The 22,971-nt window shown below is 39.6% G+C and overlaps 2 protein-coding genes and 1 long non-coding RNA gene across 9 annotated transcripts; 1 reads left to right on the top strand and 2 right to left on the bottom strand.

Annotated features, from left to right (window-relative positions):
- Positions 1 to 68: 68 nt before the first annotated feature.
- On the top strand, positions 69 to 21,098 carry DZANK1 (double zinc ribbon and ankyrin repeat domains 1). 5 transcript variants are annotated; one of them, XM_084514819.1, is made up of 21 exons: positions 69 to 336; positions 998 to 1,122; positions 1,792 to 1,945; positions 3,187 to 3,301; positions 3,686 to 3,782; positions 4,569 to 4,693; positions 5,252 to 5,337; positions 5,666 to 5,783; positions 6,706 to 6,819; positions 7,116 to 7,208; positions 8,849 to 8,971; positions 9,997 to 10,161; positions 10,757 to 10,985; positions 13,701 to 13,804; positions 15,941 to 16,015; positions 16,927 to 17,023; positions 18,179 to 18,267; positions 19,399 to 19,479; positions 19,839 to 19,966; positions 20,205 to 20,279; positions 20,383 to 21,098. In XM_084514819.1, the coding sequence occupies exons 2-21, from the start codon at positions 1,014 to 1,016 to the stop codon at positions 20,429 to 20,431; spliced, it is 2,226 nt and encodes a 741-aa protein (XP_084370945.1). In that variant the 5' UTR covers positions 69 to 336; positions 998 to 1,013; the 3' UTR covers positions 20,432 to 21,098. The 5 variants fall into 5 exon arrangements, with proteins under 5 accessions (XP_084370945.1, XP_084370946.1, XP_084370947.1 ...); XM_084514820.1 differs by having other exon boundaries at positions 20,173 to 20,279; XM_084514821.1 differs by having other exon boundaries at positions 20,173 to 20,279; positions 20,504 to 20,632.
- Positions 353 to 19,941, bottom strand: LOC311434583. 3 transcript variants are annotated; one of them, XR_014691574.1, is made up of 5 exons: positions 19,816 to 19,941; positions 16,585 to 16,716; positions 6,756 to 6,842; positions 3,130 to 3,254; positions 353 to 596 (listed from the first exon to the last, which is right to left on the bottom strand). It is a non-coding gene; the product is annotated as an uncharacterized lncRNA (long non-coding RNA). The 3 variants fall into 3 exon arrangements; XR_014691575.1 differs by having other exon boundaries at positions 16,585 to 16,734; positions 19,816 to 19,901; XR_014691576.1 differs by lacking the exon at positions 3,130 to 3,254 and having other exon boundaries at positions 16,585 to 16,734; positions 19,816 to 19,901.
- BIRC5 (baculoviral IAP repeat containing 5) lies at positions 20,473 to 22,661 on the bottom strand. Its single transcript, XM_084514830.1, has 4 exons — positions 22,494 to 22,661; positions 22,268 to 22,377; positions 22,043 to 22,160; positions 20,473 to 21,783 (listed from the first exon to the last, which is right to left on the bottom strand). Exons 1-4 carry the CDS (start codon positions 22,620 to 22,622, stop codon positions 21,700 to 21,702), a joined length of 441 nt encoding a protein of 146 aa, XP_084370956.1. The 5' UTR covers positions 22,623 to 22,661; the 3' UTR covers positions 20,473 to 21,699.
- Positions 22,662 to 22,971: the final 310 nt, after the last annotated feature.

Raw genomic sequence — 22,971 nt, 5'->3', positions numbered from 1 at the left:
GATGGTGGCGTCTGTGGTAACATGGGGGGGATCGAGTGGCGAGGGCAGGGATCGAGTGGGGTGGGCAGGGGTCGGTCGGGGTAAGCAGGGGCTGTCTGGGTGCCGAGGGGTGGGCAAGCCTCTGCTCCGGGACCCAGTGTGAGGGGATGGAGCGGGGCTGTGTGGTGCGAGGACGGGACATGGGGGCCTGGTGAGGCTGAGGCTGCCTCCTGTGACCTGTGCTGTCCCCCTGGTGGGCTCCCACCATGCTGACCGGGGACCCTGTGCTTCTGCCCTAGGTGTGCGCCAAGAGCTGGTGAGGCTTTGAGGAGAGCTGGTCACAGCCCCCGGTGTCAGGTAAAGGTCTGATCCGCACGCCCTGAGGTGACTTTGCCACAGGGTGCATGCAGCACAAGAGAGCTTTGGCTGAGATAATGACATCATACGTAAATTATGATAAATTAAGTTTGGCATGTGCTTTATAGGTATATTTTCAATGCATACCACAAATGAGATAAGCTTAAGGAATAGCTGTCTCTAGCCCTCTTCAGGACATCTTCTTGCATTGCCCTGACACCCATTCAGGTGGCCACAACAAAACAGGTAGCTTGTTCTTCCTGCAGAGAAAATGACACCATATATTTAATGATTAGGGTCAGGATACTTCACTGTTCCCTCTTAGCATGTATCACTGACGTATGATGCTAAAGCTTTTTCTCTTGAATACTTGGAAGTCAGACATGAGCAAGGAAAGCTGAAGTGAAATAAAGGCAACAGAACTCGTCTCAAGCTTTGTTCGAGGAGAAAATGTCAAAAGTGTGATGATGGTTAGGATCTTATTCTTTTTCAATGTGAAAAATATATAAATATTCATGAGTGAGCAGTTTAAAGTATCCAGTGTTCTCTCTCCTAAAAGAAACAAATGAAGATGAGGAATTACATTAAAAGACCACATTTCTTAATGCATTCTTCTGTCAAGAAAAAATATTGTCAGCCTTTTTGTTTTTCTGTTTTAAAGATCACTGGTGAGAAAAATGACAGCGGGCTCTGTCTCAGTTCCTCAGGTCATACCACTTCGAATCCCTCTTCCAGGGAAGGCTAAACATGAAATAGATACAAATACTCTCGTAGAAATAAAATCAGGTACGAATAATAGCTTTGACTCTATGTAAAACATTTTCTTATGTGACCATTTGAAGCTTTTTTTTTATCATACGTTTATGAATAACCACTTCCCTGAGTAACTTATAAAATTAACTGTGTTTTGATACACCAAATACACTTGCACTTGATTTTATTAATTCAAACAATGTCATTGACATGGGGGTTATTCTTCTATGTTAGTGGTCTTAATTGCTTTCAAGATCAAGCTCTTTAAGTTGTTGCATTTTGCTGTGACTGCAAAAATAGCACTTGAAATTAGCCTGTGCTAGGCTCACCCTAAAGGACTTCCTTACAATTCCACATTTCATCATAGGAGAAAATATATTTTTTTGTTTTTAGAACGGATGAGTTTTTGCAATGTTTCCCTACAAAACCATTGTACAGCTACTTTAAGAAGAGAAATACTGCTTACAATTGAAATTGTATTCATTTAGTAACCAATTTTTCATGGGAGAAACAATTTTGGTCATGAACCAATTTTTCATGGGAGAAACAATTTTGGTCATGAACTTTCAGTCATTTATACAACTGCTTTATTCTGTTTATGGGAGAAAAATCAAGCACGGTAGAGAGGATTTCCAGAGGCGTGGAGTTTGTTTTTATTACAGCTCTCACACAGTTTAGCTAATTACTCTCTCTGTCTTTCAGATACACCTGAGGTCTCCATTTATTACACATTAGATGGAAGTAAACCAGAACCCAATAAGAAACTTGGCTATGGAGAGCATAACACTTTTAAGTATAGAAGTCCTATCATACTACCAGTTGGGAAAATCATGGTCAAGGCACTTGCAGTTACAAAGTAAGTATCCTGGTTTCTTTTACTTTTATTTTGTCAGGGGATTGATATCCCAGCAGTGGCTTAGAGCCATATTGTTTAAACTACCCTGTATTTGGAAAATGAGAGACAACTCTTTCCCCAACCAGCTTGCAGCCTAAGTGATCTTTATGGGTGCACTGTCTTCACTTTCTCATAACACTTTTTATTCAATGTTTATGGGGATGGATTATCCAGAATCTTTATATTCTGTGACATGGATGTAGGCCAATGATCCATAGAGGCTGTGGGTGAGAGATTAATAAAATACATTGTACTCAGAGTTCATCTGTCAACATGATCAAAATGCCAGAGGGACTACTGTGGTATTTTCTGCCATCAGAAGTCATCCAGCGATTCAACAGATTTAAAAAAGCTGGTCTTCCCAGGAATTTGCATAGTTGCTCTGGAAGGAGCACAGAATGGCAGACCCCACAGCTCAGGAAAAATGTTGCATGCACAAGAGTAAAAATGCAACATTCCAGAGATTTTGCTACACAGGAACTGACTTTCTCCTAACTTCATGCCTAGAGACAGGAAATACATGCATTCTGTGTTGTATTTTTATCCTGTTTTTCAAAGGGGACAGAAATACCCAGTCCAGTTGAGAATCTGGACTTGCTGTTCTCCTCTATTAGCACCTACAGGTAGCCTGTGCTTATATCTGCACTGGAATATTACAACGTTATATTCCTTGTGCAGAGACATGCAAAATCTAGGCTGGATGTATTTTCTTGTATCACTACCTGGATTAACACTTGTTTCCAGTATGTTTTCATTAAGACATTTTCAGGTGGGTGAAATAGATGCTCTAGAATGACAGTAAATCCCAAATGTATGGTTTGGACATTCACAAGCCTTTTAAAATTACTGCTGTAATTTAAGAAATACTTGAGAAATACAGTTGTTACATCAAATGAATAGTGTGCTACCTGGTGCTTGGCTGGGAAAATGAATATGGTATTATGAATGGAAGAAAAGTCTGGCTGTCCTCTATTTTCTGCAATTCTGGCAAACAGTAATTACCTCAGAAAGCAGACACAGCAGTATCAGGAGTTTTACAGGTAAAAAGATGTTGAGGGATTAAAATACTAATACATTTTATTGATAACTTGTTGTGCTCACTTTTAACTTTAAATAAAAAAGAACCATGTTCACCAATTATTTACTTTTTGCTGCACATGGCTTCATGACATGTATATAGCTTTGTGAACATTGATTTTCAGGGACTGCAGGGAGAGTACTGTTGTAACAAAGGTGTTTCTGGTGGAGTACAAGCAACCAAACATCTTTTCTGTTGAAGACAATGACAAGAATTTCCTAAAAGCTGTCACCACACAGGCAAGTTTTAACAATTGTAACCCCTTGTCTGAATTTAAAGATTTGTATGTATGAGATTACTTAAAGATTAAATCTTGATAACCTATACTTTTTATATACTTAATTTTCCCTGTTTGTCCATCTTTGCTGCCTCAGTCCTTTTTGTAATACTAAAAGTTCAAGGCAACATATTTTCTTTTTTTTCCACTGGTCTTTCTTGACCAATTCATTTTTAAAATGCATTTATAATTTAAGCTTTTCAAAGTCTTGCACTGAAAATAAGAACCTTAACCTTTAAAAATGTACCTATAACTTTAAAATCCTAACAAACACCTATAGAAAAAAAGGATTAGAGCAAATATATATGTATATATTGTTTGGAATTCAATTGGAATTACTTTTTAGGAGAGAGAAGATGGATTGTTTACTACAAAGTCAAAGAAAAATGGAATGAACAGGGAAATCAAACCTGCCTGGAGTGAAGCACCCCAAGATTTTCAAGGTGTGGTGTTACTTCATAAAGCTGAAATATACTTCTCTCTTAGCTGAAAGTAGACAGGGTAAGGTTTTCATCTTATATCATTATTAAAATACAGGTCGTTTCAAAACCACCTCAAAAGACTAAACATCTTTTGGGAATTCCAATTTCCAGTTCTTAGCACTGCAAATAGAGAACAAAAATTGCCTTTACACATATCAAATTGCCTCTTAAAACATTTTAAAAAAGGTTGTTCAGTTTGAGCAACATAACAAGGCCCCCGTTTGTGCCAGAAAATGCTGTTAAATTGATTGGATTGCAAATCCTTTACAGTTTTTTTTTTTTTTTTTTTTTTTACTGATATTTGAGTGTTGCCAGCAGTAAGATTCCAAAATAAATACACAAAGCAAAAATGAAAGCTTGACCCAGATTTCCTGTATAAGGGCTTTTATCCCATGGTCACAGGAATGGGAGTGTTTAAGAATAGGGAATCACATTAATGTTTACGAATTAATTTACTCTTATAAGATGGATTTTTTGACAATGTAGGAAGGAAGAAAAGCCTAAACAGAGAAAAATATAAAAGTATGCTCTTTTAGAGAGGAATGAGGTTTCTTCTAGTTTAACTTCCTGCAATTCCATGGAATTTGTTTTAACCCAAAATATGGATTTGAAAATAATTTTGGAATAATGACTAGAAATATGCTTGCCTATTGGGACATAAAACTTGAGAGCATATAATGTTCATGTTAACATATATCTTAACTCCATGAAGTGAATGACAGTGGAATAACAGGTTTGTAATTTTAGACTTGGAAACAGAAAAAAAGACTTATCGCAAGTCCCTGCAAGGACCACAGCTCCTGAACTGCCATTTGGAAACAACAGGATGCAGAGAGGAATCCATCTCAACACTACCAACAGAGTCATTACAGGCAAGCAGAGGGGTGTTGAATTAAAACATAACAGTCTATCAAAATAACTGAGCTCTAAAAAATGCAAAGATTTGAAAATTTGTGATCGTTTTCATATAATCTCTCAGAAGCAAATACTTTGGACTGTGCTGTATGGCACTACTTTAAATGTATAGGTAATGACACGCTGGAATAGGGATGCCCGAAGCAGTACAGAGTTACCAATAAAGACAAAACGAGGCAAGGCAAATTAGCAATGCCTGCATTCCTACTAATCCTCTTCTAATACATTACTGAATATGCAATTAGCAATATATAAAACTTAAGATATAGTAATGCTCACTTGGAAGTAAATATTTTTTTGAAGAAGAATTAGAATTCTTCTAATTAGAATTAGGTCCTTAAAACAGCTAATGGGGGAATCAAGATGCAGTAGATGCTCTTTAATGCACTGCATTTCAGTGCACTTTAACTCAAATAACATGTCTTTAGCTGAATCTGTTAGATGCAATTGTGTGTATCTTCTATGCATTTTGCAAACATTAGCTAATTAATGCTAAAGAATTGCCTTTTTTTCAGTTTGCTACTTCTTCTGTGGTGACTAGCCGAAAAAGCTTAGCAAGCACACAGGTGGCAAGGATCCAGAGGGAGACGAATTTCCTCAGGTAAGTGACTTCTGCTTTTAATATCTTTGTTCTTGGAAGGTAACGGAGCAATTGCTACTAGCAACCAAGTTGATAATACTATGAGACTCTATTAAAAATTAGGAAAGACAAAGCAGATACTGGCTTATAGCAGCAGAATATGATCTAGTTTAGTGCTTTGAAAATTCTCTCTCATATATAACTTTATTTTCATATCAGTGTTTAATGTTATAAACTTTCTTACCATCCTTTTAAAAATTCCTAACGCTTGTACGATCACAGGAAAAGCTGTCTTTTCAAATTAGAAAAAATACCAAAATATGCTCAGGTAGTTTGCTCTTATTCTCAGATGTGCACACTGTTCCGCACCTCGCTTGTCTGACCCCTTGGCTCACTTCTGCCAGGAATGTGGATCTCCTATCCCACCTGTGCCAGTACGTCAGTTCCCGCCCCCTGAAGGAGCACAGGTCAGCAAAAATCATAACACAACAAATCCTCTTCATAGGACCAACCTTCCTCAGCAAACTACATATTCATTATTTAGTCACCGTTTCTTTTAGGGAGTTCTGCTTGTTTTGTTTTAATTTGTTTTGTAACTTCAGCAGTGGGTCCAAAGTAATTCTTAAATGATGGGCAAAACTAACCATGGATTGCTTCAAGTGCTATATATTTTAATAAGGATAACATCAAAAAGGTAAATTGTGTTTTATTCACTTCTGTTGGGAAACATCACCAAATTCAGCTTCCTCTTCGTCCCACAACAACAACCACTACATCTTCAGGATCTGCATGTGCATCTTATTCCAGTGCTGAATAGTGAAGTTAGTGACTAGTGCTTGTGTCATAGCTGTAGAAGATCCATCTAGTTTGCCTGAAGATTTTAACAGCGGTATGCGTGCATATGCAAGAGCACCCTGAGTTTTTACAGTGATGCCTGTCTTCCGTGATCTCTTCTGATGAAATAGTAACCCTATCTAACGAGTCAAAGGTGATTTTTTTTTTCTGTATCCTCAAAAAGATGTCTTGTCTGGGACAATGCTGTAGTCTCAAGTGATGACTGAAAATATTCAGCACCTCTTTAGATGAGGTTCATAGTTAGAAGGATTTGAAATACCTACACGCATATTATGGTAGCATTTAAATCTACTGAAAAATAATTTAACACCTTTTTGGCACACGATAGTCATCACTAAAGCATTCTCTTTCTGGTTGTCTTTGTGATTTCTCAATAGCCTTTGACCTCTATATCAACCTTATTTTCCTGTCAATTGCTGTGTTTACAGTGACTGCTGCTGATGTAGACTTTAATAAGCAAAATATTGAAAATCTCACAATAAACTTAATGATCTAATCACGGTCCTTAATAAGGTACAATGTGTCTTCTTTCAGATGGCACCATGTCTTGAATGCAGACATCTCGTGCCAATGAATACACCCACCTGCATTGTATGTGAGTCTCCAATAGCTCCACAGCTGCAGCCCCAAACCAACATCTGCTTGAAGGTAATTGACGAAGCGATCTGAAACTAATGTATAAAAAGGTCTGGAGTTACTGATAACAGATCTCCCAAGTGACCTGTACCATAGCTTAAACAAAACTGGCACCAAGATACACAAATTTGTGATGACTAGGCAACATGGCTTAACTAAAACCTAACTCCACAGCACAGACTTGAAGGATCTCTTCTATCTGCAGAGCTGAATAACCACAGTACTTTCTGTGATCGAGTCCTCTTCTTATTATTGTTGCTAACAGTTTTCAAATACCATGTGAAACATATTCTTTTTCTATTTAAAAGGGCAAAGTACTTTGTCAGGCATGCGGCACAGGAAATCCTCTTCACCATAAATATTGTGTGACTTGTGAAAGCAAACTGCCTGAAGCACAGATGGTAAGGCTTCTTGCATCAATTGCAGTTGGGTTACCCAAGTCAAAACATAAAGTTACTTTCTTTTGAAAAATGAATTACTATCCCTTTGTGCCTATATTACAAAAGCAGAGAATCCCTCCCACACGCCATGTTCCAGACCAGTACTCTCACTGATGTGCCATCACAAATACCAAGCTAAATATTACAAATAAACCCTATGCCTCCAAATTTCTCCTGTGGAAGTCAGGATTGCAAAGCTCAGAATGCACTTAAAAAATAGGGACTCTTTGGGAGTCTTGCTGATATCCAAATAATTAGTTGCAATACAGAACTCGAGTAGATACATCCAAAAGATCATTCTCACTCATCTCGATTACTTTATGAAAACAAAATAATCTTTTACCTTATTTTTGTTAACTCAGTTTGCTGCTGCCCCTATGCACATACAGCTACTGTGCTTGTATTTGTCAGTGATTCTGCACTGAGGGGAGAAACACCATAAATGTTCCCCCTAAAATTACTGTCTGTTTCAACTCCCAGCGTAGCTTACTTATTGAATTCCTTGTTAAAAAGAGGTCTTATATAAAAAGCTTAAGATATATTTCACTTAGGCCATATTTCAGCCAGTGAAGGGTCATTTCAAAGTGAATTTCAGATGAAATCTGTACTTGTTTAAAGAAGATAATCATGTATTTAACTGCTTCACTGAATGCAGATGTGAATGTGTAACCACATAAAGTTAGGCATATGACTTTAATGGCGAGCTCTGTAGAAGCTAAGAGAAATTTCACTGCTCACTGAATTACTATTAATAGCGATCACAAATGTTACTAGTTATAGTGATTAATTAGTAATTAGTGATGACCAATAACAAATCCTGAATAATTGATCATTAGTAATGAAACTGGTTACTATTAATTGTTATTAATGACCATTAAGTACTATTAATGGTTATAAAATAATTTAGACTAATAACATGCTTGGACTTATATCCCTGTTAGACTCCTGAGGCAAAACCTAACAAAACATTTTAAGACTTGTTTGTCCTAGCTAGGATCTATACTCAACCTCCAAGTTTCAGCTGCAAAATCTGTTTTCTTTTGTATACCCATATAAGTTAATTGTAGTGGGAAAACTAGGTAATATATAACTTGTACGAGGTAAAAGGGTACAAAAATATTTATGTAGCAAATATCAAACTGGGAAAAAAAAAAACTTGTTTTCTGAACACACTCCTCCCACCATACCACAACAAAGACTTTAAAAGGTAATAAGAAAAATCGCAGTTGTGTTTTGGATTTGAAAATATAAGTTTGCCAGCAGAGCATCCTCCCTGTTTATTTCAAGTGTACTTACACATGGGGCCATATTAATAAAGTACTCAATATAAATTAAGGACACAACTGATAAGGAAATAATTTTTTTGCACTTATTCCTACTAAAACAATCAAACAAACAATTTAATGCCACATTTTACAGTGCTTTTGAAATGTTGCAAGTTAGATCAAAATCAGTCTGTTGCTTATTCTACATTGAAATAATTCTTTTAGACTGCACATTATTTTATCGAAGTTGCTTAATTTTCTATTTTGCCTTAGTTAGCTACTGAACTTTTCTTTATAAGAAGTAGTTTCTGCCTGATGTTTGTTTTGTTTTACTAGCACGTGCTTCAAAGAGATACTCCCCCACCTTATAGCAGCCAGCAAGGGAAGACAATTTCCTGCTCAAAATGCAATCGTGTTAACCAGTGTGACGCTCGTTTCTGTGACTGGTGTGGAGCCAAGGTACATGCTGTTGGTGTTTGCGTTGACAAATCTGGTTTTACTCATCTATGAGCTGAAACACTTTCAATCTTCACAAAACTCTTATCAGTTAGTACATAGTTTATTATTATCAAAATACTTGCTTAAAGCACATAGGATAATATAAAGAAACATTAAATGCTCAGTTTAATTAAAAACTTCTTGACCCTACTTTTGTCAATGACTTAGGGTTTTAGAGATGTAAATAAATTGCTGTGGGGCCAACGAGCATCACCTCATTGCATCAGATAAGATACAATAGCTGTGTACTCCACCAAAGTAGCTTGTCCATCAAAGGCTAAAGCATAGGCTAACCTAACTCAAGTTTTCCCACAACTACATTGGGCCATGATCATCTGTACAGGGAATTACCAGAGATAAGATGACGCATGTGGTTCTTTTGGCTGAAGACCTCATTAACTTCAGTAAAGACAAGTGTTTTATCAACTGATTCTCTGTTGAGTTTTGCATGGTACAACCAACGTGAACATTTTCTTTGGACATGTATTTTGTTTGTAGTGTTTCAAGGTAACATCACACTGGTGGAGAATAACATTTTTTTTTTAACGTGAGCTGAGTCTACATAAAATTTTAAGCACTCCCCTGCATGCATGCACAATTATTGCTATCTATACTGTTCCAGGAAAGCTCAAAAGCTTAAACTGGAAGAATTTCAGTCAATATTTGGTATTAGAGCACCACACTAGTAATGACAGGGTTTTGACAAAGAACATAAATGTTTTTGGAAGTATACATTAAAAATAATATACCAAAATAGTAAATCTGTCTGGAAAAAAATGTTTGCCTCCTTAACATAGTGCTGAGATCACTAAAGATTCACTGTCTTGCATCTGCCGGTGTGTTAACAGTCTGGTACCCTAGTTACTATTCTAATCACTTTAGGTATTCTTATTTTGCTTCCTTTTAATTTGTGTCATTGTTTTTATCTCTTCTGAACTGCTCATCGTATGTTTCTGTAGTAACAAGTATTTCATTAAACTTTCCAGCCTGATCCTCCTCCGTGCTACTTTTCTTGTTTCAAGTGTGGTACAGACAACCGTCCATATGCTCGGTTCTGTGCGTTTTGTGGTGTTTACATAGAGCCCCCATCAAGGGTGAGCTCCCAGAATGGAGTTCTCATGGATGCTGTGGACTCGCTGAGGTTTTCTGAGGTAAGACACACAGTATTACAAAGCCAGGCTTGAACACAGCTAAAGGATAGGCCAGTCCACTACTGGTATAAATCAACACAGCTTCTTTTTTAAGATGTTTCTTTGAGAATTCTGGACCAAAACCAAGCATATGTTTATTCTGAGAGCCATTTTCTGCAAAAATGTAGCCTTAGCCAAAGGCTTTAAAAGCCTCATTCTAAATATCAAAGTGGGAAACCAGCAGTTTTTCAGAAGTTTTCATTCTGTAAGTATTTTATCTTACTACTCATGAATTACTGTGTCCTACTAATACAAAGCAATCCTTCATGCATTGAAAACTGTGTTTTAAGAAGAGACCATAACACTTAGCAAGGACAGCTAAGCGGCCTGATTCTTCTGACAGTCATGAAGAGTTTTGCTTTCTTGAATATTTGTGATAAATCACATCATCGTTACCGATTGGTAATTATAATCAGTAATTGTTAATGATTCTCCCTTCTAGCTTTGTCATTCTTTACAATTTTATACTGTTTTAGTTTATTTTTGCTTGTAAGCCATTTAATTATATCTACTTATTTTACTTACACTTTTTCTTCCCCTCCATACTCTCCCACAGACTAAACCACTTCAAGCTCAAGTTGCCTGGCAGTCTCTTCCTATTTCCTTGTCCAAATCAAGAGTAGATCTAAAAGAAACAGAAGATAAAGGAACCCAAACCATTGGACTTTTTTACCCATCTAGCAAACTGTTGGAAAAGAAGGAACTTGAGCTGATTTTACACAAAGAAAAGCTGGAGAAAATGAGTGATCGTAAGCCTCTCCTGACAGCCATCAGTCCCGGAAAAGGTTAGAAAGAGTTTGATTTTATGTAATCATAAAGGAAAATTCTTACTCAAAACAAAGGTGTGAAATATGACTTTGTTTTTCTTCATAAGATTATAGTCTATGGAATGTGCCATCAGCAGGTCACTAACTTCTTTACAAATCTGTCTTTCCAACTGGAAACACAGTGCCTTAGAAATTAGATCACTGATCTCCAATAATAGCTAAAAGAAAGCCTGTCAACAATCATAAAAGTTGTGGCTAACGAGTCCTGTACACTTTTACTAGCTTGCTAGTAGTTTGATTTTTTTCAGATCCCACAAGATCAGGGGCATGCGTGTCCTATATTTGAATTGGAAACCACTAAACAACCCCTATTCCATGCCAAAAGTTAAGTTCGGTTAGTACTGCGATAGAGCGTGCTGGGAGTATTATTTAACAAAACTCTGATGTGCTGGGGGTTGCAGCACTTGAAAAATATGATGAGACACGTCTACGTGAAAAATCTGTTTGGAATGCTGTTGTGAAATAAATGATATAAGTCTTGGAAGCAACACAAACTAAAACAGAGAAACGGATTCTTAACGGCATTACAAGAAATAAGGGTTGGTAGAAATTTTGAGAGCTCTTGTAGTCCCCTTTTTCCATCCCCCTAAGGTATCTGTCTCACTGCAGAGACCGTCCATGCGGTGACTACTGTATCACTACTGCAGACTGCTTTGTTTTGCAGTTGCTGGTTTGGTCAGCAGGAGTTCTTTGTGGAATCACTTGACTGCTGTCAACCCCTCAGGCTGTTATCAGAGTTATTTATCTCTTGGGTGCTAATGAATGTTAGAATTTCCTGTTTTGACTCTGTATATAAATATGAACGTGATGCACTTTTGCTTTTTAAATTATTACTAGAGAAATTTTTTTTCCTACTCGCTTGCTCTGAAATGTGGCATGTTCTCTTGGAGACATGACTGTAGGAAATAAAACATTTGACTCAACTCAACATGTGAGAGAGCTTAATCTATTCAGAGATCATAAAGGACTGGCCTACAATAATACTGAAAAAAAAAATAGTAACACTAAACATTCATGTGTCTCTGTCAAAAGTCCAGCTCTTGACTTGTAAGAGAACTCCTTTTACTAGGAAAGGTTGGGAATAAATTCTGGTTTTGTCCTACACCAGACTTGTTAATTTTTTTCCAGTTAGAAACATCAACTTTGTTGAAGGTGCACTGTGTAATGTGTTCTCCTTCAGACACTGCCAAGGCCTGGGAAATATATTTCATTCTATAAATCAATAAATGTCTGCTACAGTCAAATATTTCCTGCTGCTCTATTTCCTTGATGCTAAGCTGTCTAAAGGGCTTGACACTACATATATCAACAAGACCATATGCTATCACACCAAGAAATCTTGTTTATATAGGCCAGATAGGTCTGTTTTTCTTGAATTCAAATAGTATCAGACATTTGATATTAAAGTTATTAAATGCAAGTGATTTAATAAGCAATTTGTTGTTGCTGTCCTTGACCATATCAGCCATTAACTAACCTTCTCTTTTGTGAGGATCAAAAATAAACTGTTAGGACAGGGTGAAATAACAGCAGTACCAAAATACGAATCCTCTGACGTGTACTATATTTCTTTCTTTTTGCTGTATTTTCATTCTGTTCTGGAGCTAAGTCATCTACCAGGTAAACTTTACAAAGATACCTCCCCTTTTCCACTCTAACAATCTGTAAATCAGTGTGATCTAAGTGTAAACAACAGCATGAATTGAAGTATTCTATCAACACTGCCCAAAAGCCTTTTAGATGTAATAAAAAGTCAAAAGAGCAAGAATATGTTCCTGGCCATCTGGATTTTTTTTTTAATGAAAGGAAGCTGAGGACCTAGGCTAGTCATCAACCAGTTTATTGCAAATAATACTGACATCCCTGGAGGGATCACTCATAAGGTAGTACCATAGCTTAGATTTTTAATTAGTATTTTCAACTTGTATTCAACTTGTTTTTACAATTTATGTTGCTCTGTGGGTCAACCATCCTTCTTTTTTATATTCCTTAAAGCTGCCTGACAACTAAGACTTGTGGTTTTAGTTTGTCATAATTTCTACCAGCTCTGACTTAGAAAGAGTCCTCCAAGCACAGAAGTCCTTGTGCACTTGTGTTTTCTCTTGTAAATGTCAGAAAGCAGCGCTTCTGACTTGGCTTCTTTTCACTGTTATGAGCTTCACTTACTGTGAGGGGACAGGTAAGGTCAGAGCAACTTCACTGTGTAAGCTAAACAAGATTACCTTGCCTACCCAATTTATTTACAACAAAATAAATCATACGCTGTACTTCCCATAAGTGTGCCCAAAAACAGATTTATCCTGATAACAACCACTGAAGAATACGACCAAGACCTTTTCTTTCTTTCTCTAATGAAAACAGAAGGCTGCTGTGAAAGTAGTTGGATGATAGATGCAAAAACTCTGAATGGCTTAAGCTGAGTTTTGAATACAGGACATATGCAACAAGTGTTTCATGCCCTGTACCAGCATAACAGCGTGGTAACTCTTTCAAAGAGATTCTGACAGGCAAAAGAGCAGGAATGCTGAAGCTTTTAACACGCTCTCCCATATAAAATTGAAATGTATGCAGTGAAAATCTGCTATTTTTTTAAATCATTTAATCAAATGAGCAGAAGAAATGTTAACCACAATCTCAAGGATTTTTTCGTCCTGCTTAACTCTCTCTGATCAGGTTACTGGAGAAAGCAGCTGGATCATGTCTGTGCTCACCTTAGAAGCTACGCCCAGAACAACCTTGAATTCAGAGCACTGATTGGAGAACCTCGAATGGGAAAGGTAGGAAGGGCCTTGTGAGTAATATCTTCCCATGAAGTGTCATGAGAAGAATATTTTGGCTGCTAGATAAACACTAGAAAAATACATACCTATGTTTTCTTTAGACCTAAACTTGTTTATATGTGGGGATGTTTGTTTTTGTTGTTCCATTTCTTTCTTAGTCTTTCACTGAAGATTTTTTTCTGCTTTCTTTTTAATATGGCAGTTTCTTTTCTTCTCTCACCTCACAGCTGTAAGAGAAGTGATAGAAGCCAGAAAGCTCTTGCTCAGCTGCTTTTACAGAATCCTGCAGCAGGCAATCAAGAAAAAGAAGAGCCAACTGACATCTGTGTAGTTGGTCAGTTAAATAAACCCTGCTAGAAATTGGATTTAGATGATATGCTTGCCCCAACTTAGAGCTAGATTACACCAGCAGATAGCAGCAATTCTCTTTGGTTATATAGCCTACTTCTAATGTAAACTATACCAGTAGTGGAAGAGTGTATTCCTTCCATACTGGAGACCTGGTCTTCAGTGCACCAACCTGCATTAAAATGATTTAAAGGGTGATAGCAACCAAAGGTGGCAACTGGAGACCCTGTCTAAACAGTCCTAGAAGACAGGGCTGGAATGACTGAGAGATCATTTGGTCCCTGTCCTGAGAGAGGAACAGCTCTGCCTAAACGGTTCCTGCCAGATGTTTGTCTTGAAGCTTTTAAAATTCACCAACAATGGAGATTTCACAATTGCCCCAGGCAGTCCATTTCTGCGCTCAATTATCCTTTGCAGTTCAGCTGAAGCACTGTATTGCTTTCTTTGGCAGCCCTGCTGGATTAAGGAGTTGCTTCCCCCCCTCGCTGCTTCCTGGTGATGCCAGCACAACTGCCTGTGCCAATGGCCTGTCTACTGGGATCAATGAACTGACCCAGGCTAAAAATAGTTGGAAAAAAGGAAAGAAAGGAAAAAAAAAAGGTGCATCAGCGCTAGAAAAAAAAAAAAAAAAAAAAAAAGCTGAAAGTAGGATGCAGGCAGAAGTAGGGTTGGCAATTCCTTAAGCTGGCATAGATACTGGGAAGCTCTTTCTTGGTGACTGACCTGAATCTCCCGTTACAGTTTAAACTCACTACATCTTATCCTGACCTGAGAGATACAGCATATCAATCAAAAAAAAAGTTATTGTAGCATATAGAAACAACTCTAGAAAAGCTAATGAATACTAAGGATGACAAATGTAATTGGTATTTAGTCACATTATTTTTTTGGGAGGCTTAACAGCAGATATTTTGCATCCGAATTACATCTAAGACCTCTTTAGTACACCAGTGTTCAGAAACTAATGCAAATATAAACATAAAAGATATCTGCTTGGTATAGATGGTACAGGACATGAGGTGTACGTCCACTGCAACTCATTTCCTTTGCCAGAGAATTCGGGATATGCCTGAATCACCTAGAACTGGCTACTCCTGCTGCTTTTCTGGCCTTTTGTCATTCTATTGTCTTGAAATCACTGCCTACAAAAGTAACAGAAGCGCTTCAAAGTAGATGCCAACTATCTGGGTTCAATGCCTTGTTATCAGTTATCATACAGATTAGAGATAAAATCAACCTTATCTCAGGATTCCCAACCTGCTGCAATATAACATTGTCTGCTTCATTTCAATTCTGTATAATCCCCTGTCCATTTGTTTATATAGCTTCAAGAGCACTCTTGTCAGCACTACACTTATAAAGATATAGAAAGTTACTTATGTTTTAGTACAGCTTGTACCTCCACAGGCTGGTACAACTAAAGCAGCAGCCACTTCTTCTGGCGTGGGGAATCTTAAGGACCACACGGCCTTTCACACAACTGCAAAATTTGGGTGGAAAAATGACCGCACTTTCATTAAACATAGCATTACCACATCTTTTATGTTAATTTGGCAATTCCATCATTCTGATGTTCCCCGCTAATCAAAACACCACCTGTCCCTTCCTCAGTTAAAGTACAGGTGCCATTTCAGAAACAGGCAAAGGCCACTGTCCGTGTGTGATTTTGTGCATTGGCTCCACAATAAACATCAGCAGCCCATCACTGTGACTTATTCCTAAAACTATTTCTGTCTCCTTTTTGTAAGACATACTAACAGTTGCTCGGTTGCTCTTTCCCTACAGATTACTTCTGCTGCCATCTGTGAGAACGACTATCAAGTCACTGTTACCTTAAATTATGCTCTTGCTAGTAACAAGGTCAGTCTGGGGGATGCGGCCGGTTGTAAGGCAGCTGGTCTAAAGCTGTTGCTAGAGCAGTCAGGGTAACACTGATACATTTTCAATTCAGGGCTAAACAAGAAATTCTTTTGTTTGCAAGGTGTTAACTCATCACTTCAGAGAAAAGAATCTTTTTCTTTTCTTTTGGAGCTGGTTGAACAGGTATCTTTATATGATTAAGCCAGACTTCATGGTTGTGTTGCTATCATCTTGCTTTTCGTTAGTTTTCTAGTAATATTGACATTCTTCTTTCTATTGATGTTTAGTCATTCTAGCACCCCTTAGCTCCTGATCTTAGAACCTCCTTTTCTTCAGTCCATATATTGTGCTCTTAAGAAACAAGCTTAGTAATTTTTAATAGTTTGGAGATACCATTTACCAAATCTCCTGTTAACAGTATTCAAACACTTAAATTCCCACCTACGGAATCACCACATTCCAAAAAACCACCCACATATTCATTTCCAGCTTTTCAAAGATGAAAATCTGCCATTTCAAAGATCCAAAATTAAGACTGTATCTGTTGTGTAGAATCTTAAAAAGCTTACCTTGCCAAATGGTGCCTGAAAAGGCGTATCACATCATTTCACAAGTGAGGAATTAATCAGATTTCTCAGCTGGCAGTGGCACTTCCACTTGGATGAGAACCGAAGCTTTTTTCAGTGAGGTTCTATCAGTTTCTAAAAAATCAAAACAAACTAACACGTAGTTTAGGAAAAAACAGTACATTATGTTGTGTCAAAACAGAGTTTAATTACAGATGATCATGTTTTATGCTAATTTGAGACTGATTTAAAGCCTATATAATTTTTTATTGTTTTGTGCTACTGAGTTTATAACAGCATTGCATGATAGTCTGATCAACTTCCTGCATTTTGATCATCCTACAGGATATTCATACCAGTAAACCAGTGAAATTCAATAATCATTACCTAAATAGCGTAACAGAAGACAGAGATGATCTGGATGGCAGCCAGACTAGTTTTGGTGAGATTCTTTTTCTGTCTTTATGATATAACAAATACAGTAGTCAAGAACAGGGAACTAGTGCTTACAGACTGGGACAGGCACATTAATAAATTGGCACATTCTGCACCTTCCTAAGTTGATCTTGAAGTCTCAAAATGTGTTTGAGTTGCGATTTCAGCAACGTACAGACTGGCAAAAGTTCATGGGTATGATTCATCTCTAGAGGACAGCTGGAGAGGTCACTAAACTGCAGCCACTGCTCAGTGCAGTGTTTTTATTCTAGCGATAAACATGCTCTGCATATTCTTTTCCAATACAAGCCATAAGCACCAATATCATCTATGTTTGAGCTATGCCAGGGACTTTAGCATTGGTACATTTTGTAAAGATAAGAAATGCTGAAATACATCAACTCTAGTTTTCAGAGATGCTTATTATGCATTTCCCATTGATGTCAGTAGCTGCTCAGCCTTTAAGGCAACTCATATGGCACTTTGGTTTCCATTGCATAAATTATTTGTAAATTCAGCATTAGAAAGCAGAAATGCTTCGGGTGTCAGCTGACATTTCAGTTCATGTACATATTGAGGTCACTTTGTGCTTCTACTGTGAGACTTTGCAAACAGCAGTCGGAGCTGGTTTTCCAGACTGCCAGTGATGTGCTTCCAGGCTCCAGTAGCACTAACTCACAGGGTCCCCACATGCTTCACAATTTATCAGCCCTCCTGTGCAGCGGTAGATTGCGTGTCTTAAAAATAATGGACATGCATATCTATTCAAGGTCCTCTAGTCTTGTTCTTAAATATCTGGGAACTAAACAGCATTGAAAAAATTGTGATGTTTTTGGTCAAAACAATTCATGAATCCAAGTCAAGCCTGTTGAATAGCTGCAGCTAGTTAAAAGACTCAAACCCCCAGAACTCTACATTTCATTGAATCTTAACTTCCAAATAGCAAGTTTTTAAGTCTGCTTGAGTGCAAACCTTTTGTTAAAACCAGTCTGATCTGCAACAAATATTTCATCACTTTCTCTTGTAGAAAGTTTATAAATATTGCCTTCATTTCAGCACAAAATAAAATATTTTTGGATAAATTATTTCCAGATTTTTTTTCCCCCCGAGTTCTTGTTAGGATACTGACTTTGAATTGTTTGCTTGTTTCCCTTTCTGGTAGGCAAAGAAGATCACGATCTTTCACATTCAAGAGGCAAAATAAAGAGAACAAAGTCAAGAACACTTACAGAAAAAGAAGATAAGCTCCCTGTAAATATCTTCTGCTGGTACAGAAAAATAAAAGAAATAGATATAGAGCAGCACTAATATGAAGGAGGGCATCCAAGGATAAAAATAGAAAGCTTTTAACACTAACAAGGGAAGGGGGAGGGGGGGGACAGACAAAAGTCCAACTTAATATAAAACCTGAAAAACTGATGGCTGACACTTATTACAAAACTGGAAATAGACAAGCTTTGTTCCTACCAAAAGCTTAATTAGATTGCTCCCCTCGTTTTTTGATCCATTCTGTTTTAACGACACAGCACCAGGTCTAAGCTGTCGCAGACTGATTTTGTTACAAGTTTCTCTAAGAAGCAGCACCAGAAGGAGGCATTGCCATCTTCCCTTGACACCTGGCTCTGATGCCACAGGACATAACCTTAGCTGTGTCATAGCTGCCATTTGCACAGTCTGGCTGAACAAAACCCATACAGCAAGCTTTTATTTAGGTCACCTCTGTTTTTCATCAAGCTGAGATGCCAGCACAACTATGGGATACCTTAATGCAAGAAGCAAGCTTTATTTCCACTAGAGACCAAACATCCTGGAAGCATTGCTGAATTAACATTGTCAGTAATGGCAGAGAATGTTTGAGAGGTGCAATGTGCTGTTATCTAGGTTTGGATCACTTCGCTAACTCAACGGGTGGGAGACACAGAGCTTTGTGATGGGGTCCAGAGAAAAATGCTTGGCCAAGCTATTGGGCTTTTGAAAGGGGAAAGGAAGGAGGTAGAAGGCTGGGAAAAAGAAAAAAAAAAAAAAAAAAAAGATTTCTGCTTTTAAGATTTGGTTAACTAACTTCTGCAAGGCAAGTATGTTAATTTTCTAAATAAAACACTTACACCTATGTCTGAGGCTTCCAGAACCAGTGGATCGATGTAAAGCTGATAATTTGCAGATTCAAGACTTGAGGTATTAGCCTGGGTTATCCAACATTTGCTCAGAACCCAAAATTCCCACAGAAGGGTCGTGGGTAATACTGAAGCTCAGCTATATGGCATTGTTCCCTCAGCTGCATTCATACTGTTGTGTGCATTTCCAACCTTTAGTCAAATGCAAAGAGTCCACTTGTCTTTTCCTTGCATGAAATCTTAATGGCTGTTTTCTGTGTTTCCACAGCCAGTGTCCAGACAACTGCTGGAAGAACTGGGTCCCCATGGGAAAGGAAGAATCACTTTGATAGAACGGTTGCTCAGAGAAGTAAGTTACTGCTTCACCTTACAGCTCTTTGACCACTTACTGCAATTAACATCAGCCTGGCACACAACTTCAACCTCACGCTTAGGGGGCAACATCCAAGCAGTACAGCAATCTTTAGGTTGAAAGAGCATTTTAAATGAGGAAAAAATACTTTACAGTTATTTTATTGTCCCAGTTTCTGTTTTGCAGGTGTTTAGGGCATCCTCCTCTGGGTTTGGCAAGGCCACACAGAAAGAAAAAAAGATATATGAATGGTGTAGTTTAGGGTAAAGCCTTTTGTATAGCAAAGCAAAGCACAACCTCTACGTTTTGGCTGTGCAGTAAGAAACAGCTTACCTTCCCTCTCCTGCGCATCCCAGGGCGCTGACCCAAACTACACTGGCGATGACGACCGACCGGCTCTGACAGTGGCTGTCCTAAACAGGCACGCGGAAGCGATCCCTCTTCTCGTGCAGGAAGGTGCTCACGTTGACCAGCAGTCAGGACTGTAAGTGAGCAGTGACTCTGTACCTCGGGTCTTTTGAAGTTTTACCAGAAAGGTGTTATTTCAGTTAAAAATGCTGTTCTATTCAATTCCTTTTCCCATTAACTTAATTCACACACCAAAGCCTATGAAAGATCACTGTGAGTACTTCTCTATCTTCCTACTCATTTTCTATACCATTCCTTTATGTACCCGGATGGTTTCCTTAGGTATAAGAACACTGCTGATTCCTCCCATGCAGGTACAACAACACCGCCCTCCATGAGGCCGTTCTGCTTGGATTAGAGGGAGAAGAGTGCATCCGAGCCCTGCTACGGTAAGTGTGCAGCTGGGCACCCACCCACAGCCCACCTGCACGGATCTGAAGGACCAGAGCCTGCCCCAGCCTCAGCGCCCTCATCGCAGCTCTGTCCTTGCAGGAAGAAGCATCCAGGAATCTGCAGCGACTCCACATCAACATTTACGTAGAAGCAACTTTACTAACTCCAGTAACTTGAAATGAATCTAAGTAGCTTAACACAATCTGTTCTTTATTTACAGCTGCAATGCAAGCATAAAAAAGAAGAATACAAAAGGGCAATCAGCATATGATTTGGCTGTTACAGATGGAAATAATGAAGTGATTTCATTGTTCACAAGTAAGCTCGGAGAGGGAATGTTGGACGAACTTACGAAACCCAGGAGCATTGCTCTCATCAGCGTTTGATCGTGACGGCCTTCTCTCCAAAATGGAGCTTGATGTTCTTTGAGGTTGGGAGAGCTTAAACCCACACGTCCAGTTCTGTCTACTGACTTCGCTGAACCATGCAATCAACTCTGACCCTCTAATAGCTGCTTACTTGGTACAACCTTCTCCCACTCTTTCCCAGCAGTTCAGAGCACAATTCTTCACTACCTGTACTCTGTTCCGTGAGGTTTCTTTTCATTTCCAAGCACGCACAAGGAGAACGTTCAACCTTATGTTCCAAGGCATTAAAACATTTTAAGGCCACATGGTGAATACTGACGGTTTGACACTTGAGCAACAGCACTACAAACTGTACTTTGATGGGGTTATTTTCCATTTTGAAGTTAAAACTGCCTTCAGCGTAGCTCACTGTAATAAAGGTCAATATTTTTTTTTTCCTCCAGAGAATTAAGTAGAATTACTTTGCTGTTTTGCCTTCCACTTTTAACTATAAACGCATCACCATGAGGCAGCAGACAGATAAAACCAGAAGTTCATAAGAACACTAAGCACACTAGGATTTGGTACATTGCTAGACATCATTAGCCAACACAATCCTAAATCCCTGAAGGAACTTTTTTAAAGTCCCTCCCCTTTTTTGTTTTAAAAGTTACCCATACTCATTGGTACATTCAATAAAAGAAATGGAAGTGTCTGCCAACTCTTGCAAGAAACACAAGTTTTTGCAGCAAGGCTACCAGTACCCTCCAAAATAGGAACAACTAGGTTTACAAAAGAAATTAAGAACAAACAAAAACACAAGCTTTTAAACACTCCTAAATTAAACTAACTGGAAGAATAGGGGAATCCCTGCAGAAGAATATTATCTATGCAGTGCATCAGATCCCAGGTACTTCCTGGACAGACTCAAGTGAGAGAAGGAGCATCCAGAGTTGTTACGCTTCTCACAGGTGTGGCCGTTACAAAAGTGGTCCCAGGAAACAGTTGTTCAGTGGACGTGGCAGTGTCACAGTCCGTACACAAGACGGACGGCAGAGGCTGGTGCAGCCTAGGAGGCCAGCTTCTCTATTTCACGACGCACAGACTTGGCAGTGTCTTCAACCTCAGTCACCTTCTGCGAAATTTGTTTTTTCTGCAAACAAAACAATAAAAGTCACTGCCTGCCGCTGCTTCGAGTGTCAGTTAGGTTTCAGGGAGGGAGCGGGCTGTGTCTCTGGTGTGGCAAAGGCTGAGAACCAGAGGAGGACAAGCTATCTGAGCCAAAAGGAACCTAGAAGCACCAAGCTAGTTTGGCAGCGGTGCAATAGGGAAGCAAGAGGCCAGGTAAACAGCCCTGAGACAAGACACTGAACCACTTCCAGCCTCAGAGGGCATGGCAAATGTTTACGTACAATCGCATTCTTCATCCGCTCCTTGTCCAGCTTCAGGAACTCCTGCAGCGTCAGGCTGACGGGATCCTTCTGAAGGGCGACAAACGCGCAGCCGGCAGAGTGCTTCTTGTGCTCCTCCCTACAACACAACAGCGGGAACCCACCCGGGGGCTGCCAGCACCGCTCACACCCCCCCCAGCTCCCTCCCCGCTCCCTCCCCACCGGGGCAGCGGCCCCGCTCCTCACAGCGGGTCGTCGTCGGGCTCCCAGCCCTCCAGCTCCTTGAGGCAGAAGAAGCACTGCGCCACGTCGGGGCCGTTCTCGCTGGGGCAGTGCACGAAGCCGGCCGCCGCCATCTGCGGGCAGGGGGAGAAGGAGAAGGAGAAAGAGAAAAGGAGAAAAGGGGGGGGGGTGATCAGCGGGAGCCGCTGCCAGCCGCCGCCCCTCGCCCCCCCGCCGCCGCCGGGCTCACCCTGTCGGGCGTGCAGGCGCAGCCCTCGGTGAAGGGCCAGTTGCGGAAGGTGGCGACGCGGGTGGGGACGAGGTAGAGGCGCCAGGCTTCGGGCAGCGCCTCCGCCGCCATGGGCGCCACAGCCGCCATGGTTCAAATGGCGGCGGTTGGCGAGCGGGGCAAGGCGGGAGCCGGCGGGCCGCGGGGCAGGCCGGGAGTTGTAGTCCTGGCCCTGAGGGGGACGGCGCCGCCATCTTTGGGGGGAGCGCCACTCCACCTCGGGAAGGAAAATTCGCGTTCAAAGGAAACTGCAAAGCGTCAGTTTTACCACATTGCTGTCTCACAACAATCCCCATACCCAGCCAGACACTGTAGATAAAAAGTAATAAAAAGCTAACTACAACAGACAGCCTCCTGGTTGTGAAGCATCAAGCACATGCAAGCACCTCCAAAGGTGTGGGCTTTGCCACCCTTTTAGGAAAGGGTCAAGTTCCACCTT

Source organism: Aythya ferina, assembly GCF_964211825.1.
Source record: "Aythya ferina genome assembly, chromosome: 3".
NCBI classification, from domain to species: domain Eukaryota; kingdom Metazoa; phylum Chordata; class Aves; order Anseriformes; family Anatidae; genus Aythya; species Aythya ferina.
Note: the sequence above shows the minus strand (reverse complement) of the source record. Positions and strands in the feature narration are given on the sequence as shown.